The sequence below is a fragment of the Ipomoea nil genome, unplaced genomic scaffold (assembly GCF_001879475.1).
Source record: "Ipomoea nil cultivar Tokyo-kokei standard unplaced genomic scaffold, Asagao_1.1 scaffold0176, whole genome shotgun sequence".
Classification (NCBI taxonomy): domain Eukaryota; kingdom Viridiplantae; phylum Streptophyta; class Magnoliopsida; order Solanales; family Convolvulaceae; genus Ipomoea; species Ipomoea nil.
In genome coordinates this window covers 92,965-96,697 of record NW_017616604.1, presented here as the reverse complement: position 1 = coordinate 96,697, position 3,733 = coordinate 92,965, and the positions used below count along the sequence as shown (strand labels likewise).

Here is a 3,733-nt window from a genome sequence, read left to right as displayed (position 1 = left end):
GAGGTCCACGCCGAAGATTGACCGAGTCACGCGAGGACGAGGCCGACGCCCAGGTTGACCCTGACCTTCGCCGGCGCTGTGGTCGTCCCCCTACTGGGGTCCTCTACTGGGGTCCTCGTAGTAAACCTCAGCCGCAACTCTCGAGTCGATTTGCCCCGAGTCTCTTCTCGTAATATATCCATCACTATATAATAAAGTCATAACGTCTTGCCCAATCACAGCTTAGCATTTTCCCGCTCAATAAAAGTAACGCCGTTTTGTTAGAAATTATCTGTGTCTGTTGGCGTAATTAATTATTTATTGTTCTCTATGCATTCACACGATTTGTATTTCTATTTATTCTTCGGTATGCACCGCTCAATGCACCGATTTGCATTCCCCAATGTTAGAATATGGAACAATTACCAATCAATACACAATAAATATATGGAACAATTACCAAATGTGGATGTTTTAACACTTTCTTTCCACCATCATAAATTCAACTTGCCTAAAGAACAAGTTATTGGTATGTAGGTACAAATGATTTTGGTTTGACAGTTTCATATTAGACGATAACATGTTTTGTGGAGAGGGTAATCACAAAATGGGCATGGCGGAAGCTGTATGTTCTGAACTCGAATTCCCTAAAACAAAACAAAATCAAAATAAATAATTTATTTCATATATAAAAAAGAGAGGAAAATGGTCAAATAAGGCCTTAAACTTTACTCAATAAGTCAATTAGGCTCTTAAACTTTTAAAAGTAGCAATTAAACCCACAAACATGTTATTTTGAAACAATGAAACCCACAAATCTATTGATGACCTGTAATTGCATGTCAACTAGGATTCGAGCAAACTCCGACAAACTTCCTACCAAATTCCAGAAATCCATGTCAAATACCAGCGACCGGCAACCGGCAAACGATCGCCAATCGCGTGGAGAAGGTGACCAACTTGGTCACCTTCTCCAAACGCAACCAGCGACTTGATGGTTGCCAGTCGCTGGTATTTGACATGGATGGCCAGAATTTGATTGGACGTCTGCCGGAATTGGTAGGAATCCTAGTTGACTTGTAATTACAGGTCACTAATAGGTTTGTCAGTTTCATTGCTCCAAAATAACATGTTTGTGAATTTAATTGTAACTTTTGAAAGTTTAAAGAACTAATTGATTTTTTAAGTAAAAGTTAGAACTGATTTGATCTTTTTCCCAAAAAAAAAAAAAAAAAAAAAAAAATTATATGAACATATATACCTGGCCTTGGTCTCTCGAAAAGCGAAAAGCGACATAAATCGCAGGTAGCAAACAAATGAGAATAGTTGTGGTAACGATAAATCCCCAAACAACAACCAAGAAAATAGCGAAATCGAAAAATAGGAAAACCGCGGTGAGGCTGCATGCATCAGAAGAAAAAAAAAATAATAATAATAATAATAATAATAGTAATAATAATAATAATAATAATAATAATAATCACAAATTAATTAAATGCTAAAATAAAATTATTTAAAAACTAAATAATATAAATGAGATATTCACGATATTTGTATGGACTTGAAAAGATTTTTTTGACATAGTAAAATTTTAATAACAATATATTTAATACGCATTTAATAATTCATGAAGTACATACCTAGTTAGTTGAGGAGCAACCTCGTCATAGCCATTTGAGTTCACAAGCCAAGACAATCCAAGAAACCACCAAGTAAAATAGGCCGAGTCTTTTCCATATTCCACATGCTTAATTAAGCTGTTAATATTAATATCAAATAAGTTCATATATATACTTAGATATTCATGTACTAGAGCCTAGAGCCCTAGAGGTGACAATGTAGGGACGTGAACTAAATCAATGTGTGGACGTGTCCATATTGATTGTTTAAACAGGTTAAATAGTTAATAGTTGTCAAATAAGTCAAAATTACCTAATAAGCTAACTATGTTACTAAACATGACCATATATATTACTCCGTATATAGATTAAGTCATATTGGTGGTTTAATCAAGTCAAACAGCTAATAGCGATCAAATAAATTAAAATTGATCGATAAGTTAACTATGTTACCAAACATGACCTAAGTCTATCAAATAAAAATAAAAATTACCCTAACATTATTGTGAAAAATGGTACATCCATGCATGCATGATAAAGAGTTTAGGCATGAAAGAATAAAACATTATATTATACGTACTTGGTAACCCTCAATTGTTGTTGTAGATGAGGATAATGCATCACGTAAAGCCATGCAAGGTGGCCGAGGCATTGAAGGGCAAAGACGAAGATCCATAACCGTAACGGCATCGTCGGCGTCTCTCTTCTACTCGTGACCAAAACAGTAAACGCAACGACGGCGAAGGTGGCCGCCACGGCGACGTCGAGAAACCTGAAGGCGGCTGTGACTGCCGCGGCCGGCGGAGCCGCCGGGCGGCGGTGTCCCTGTAAGTCTCTCAGGAACCGCGACATCGATAAGAAAATGATGTTGTCTCCGCAGTCGACGAATGCGCGTACGAGGTTCTTCGTGCTCTCCCACGCCGCCATTTTTGGTGTGGGATTGATCGAAGAAGATCAGAAATGTGATCAAATCGACTGCGGTTTTGGTCGTATTTTGATTTTTTTGATCGGAGAAGAATTGGGTTTTAAGGATTTATGTGTTGATGTTACGTTGCGAAACTCTCGTGCGGACTTTTTGACCTTAATCACCTCGACCAATGATTGACCAAAATGTCAAAGGGAGGCTTGACCAATGCTAGGGAATTTCATATCAGGTTGACCAACACCAATAGATTTCTTTTTGTTTTTTTTTTTTTTTTTCATATTGCATGGTGTTGCATTTTACGTAATCATTATGGTTCACGCAATTGTATGGGCTATACTATCAAGTAATGTATATTCAGTACACAAATAATATATTTTTAATATATTAAAAATATAATTGTTTCAGAAAAATATATTATTTGAGTACTAAAAATACATTATTTTGTATAATGTACATTCAGTACACGAAAAATGTATTTTTAGTATATTAAAAATATTTTTTTTAATTAGGAATAAGGGTCAAATAGGCCACTCAACTGCACACCAAAGTGTAATTAGGCCATTGAACTCAAAAAGAATGCAATTAAGTCATTGAACAACACAAAAACATGCAATTTAGCTCAAAATGACTTGTTTACCTAGAGTAGCAAGTTACCAATTTCAAAATTAATTTTTTAAAATAACTTTTAATAAATAAATAATTAAAATATTAATAAATAAATAAATAAATAAACAGAAACTGCCGGCCGGAGATGAATCGTCTCCGGCCGGCTTTGTCTCCATGGCTGGAGACGGAGACAAAGACCTTCGTCTCCATGGCTATGGAGACGAATCATCTCCGGCCATGGTCGTCTCCATGGCCGGAGACAAATTCGTCTCCATGGCCGGAGACGATTCGTCTCCATAGCCATGGAGACGAAGGGACCTTCGTCTCCATAGCCATGGAGACGAAGGTCTTTGTCTCCATGGCTGGAGACGGAGGTTCGTCTCCGGCCATGGAGACAAAGCCGGCCGGAGACGATTTGTCTCCGACCGGCAGTTTCTGTTTTTTTTTTTTTTTTAATTTATTTATTTATTAATATTTTAATTATTTATTTATTAAAAGTTATTTTAAAAAATTAATTTTGAAATTGGTAACTTGCTACTCTAGGTAAACAAGTCATTTTGGGTTAAATTGCATGTTTTTGTGTTGTTCAATGACTTAATTGCAT

At 36.3% G+C, this 3,733-nt stretch overlaps 1 protein-coding gene across 1 annotated transcript; it reads right to left on the bottom strand.

Annotated features, from left to right (window-relative positions):
• Nucleotides 1-473: 473 nt before the first annotated feature.
• Nucleotides 474-2,579, bottom strand: LOC109176493 (E3 ubiquitin-protein ligase At4g11680-like). Its single transcript, XM_019325939.1, has 4 exons — nt 2,179-2,579; nt 1,620-1,736; nt 1,241-1,379; nt 474-626 (listed from the first exon to the last, which is right to left on the bottom strand). The coding sequence occupies exons 1-4, from the start codon at nt 2,523-2,525 to the stop codon at nt 543-545; spliced, it is 687 nt and encodes a 228-aa protein (XP_019181484.1). The 5' UTR covers nt 2,526-2,579; the 3' UTR covers nt 474-542.
• Nucleotides 2,580-3,733: the final 1,154 nt, after the last annotated feature.

Coding starts and splice junctions, on each gene's coding strand:
- LOC109176493 (XM_019325939.1), bottom strand. CDS start 2,525: ATGGCGGCGTGGGAGAGCACGAAGAACCTCGTACGCGCATTCGTCGAC. Junction 1,737..2,178: donor CAACAATTGAGGGTTACCAA/GTACGTATAATA, acceptor TAATATTAACAG/CTTAATTAAGCATGTGGAAT. Junction 627..1,240: donor TTTCGAGAGACCAAGGCCAG/GTATATATGTTC, acceptor GTTTTGTTTTAG/GGAATTCGAGTTCAGAACAT.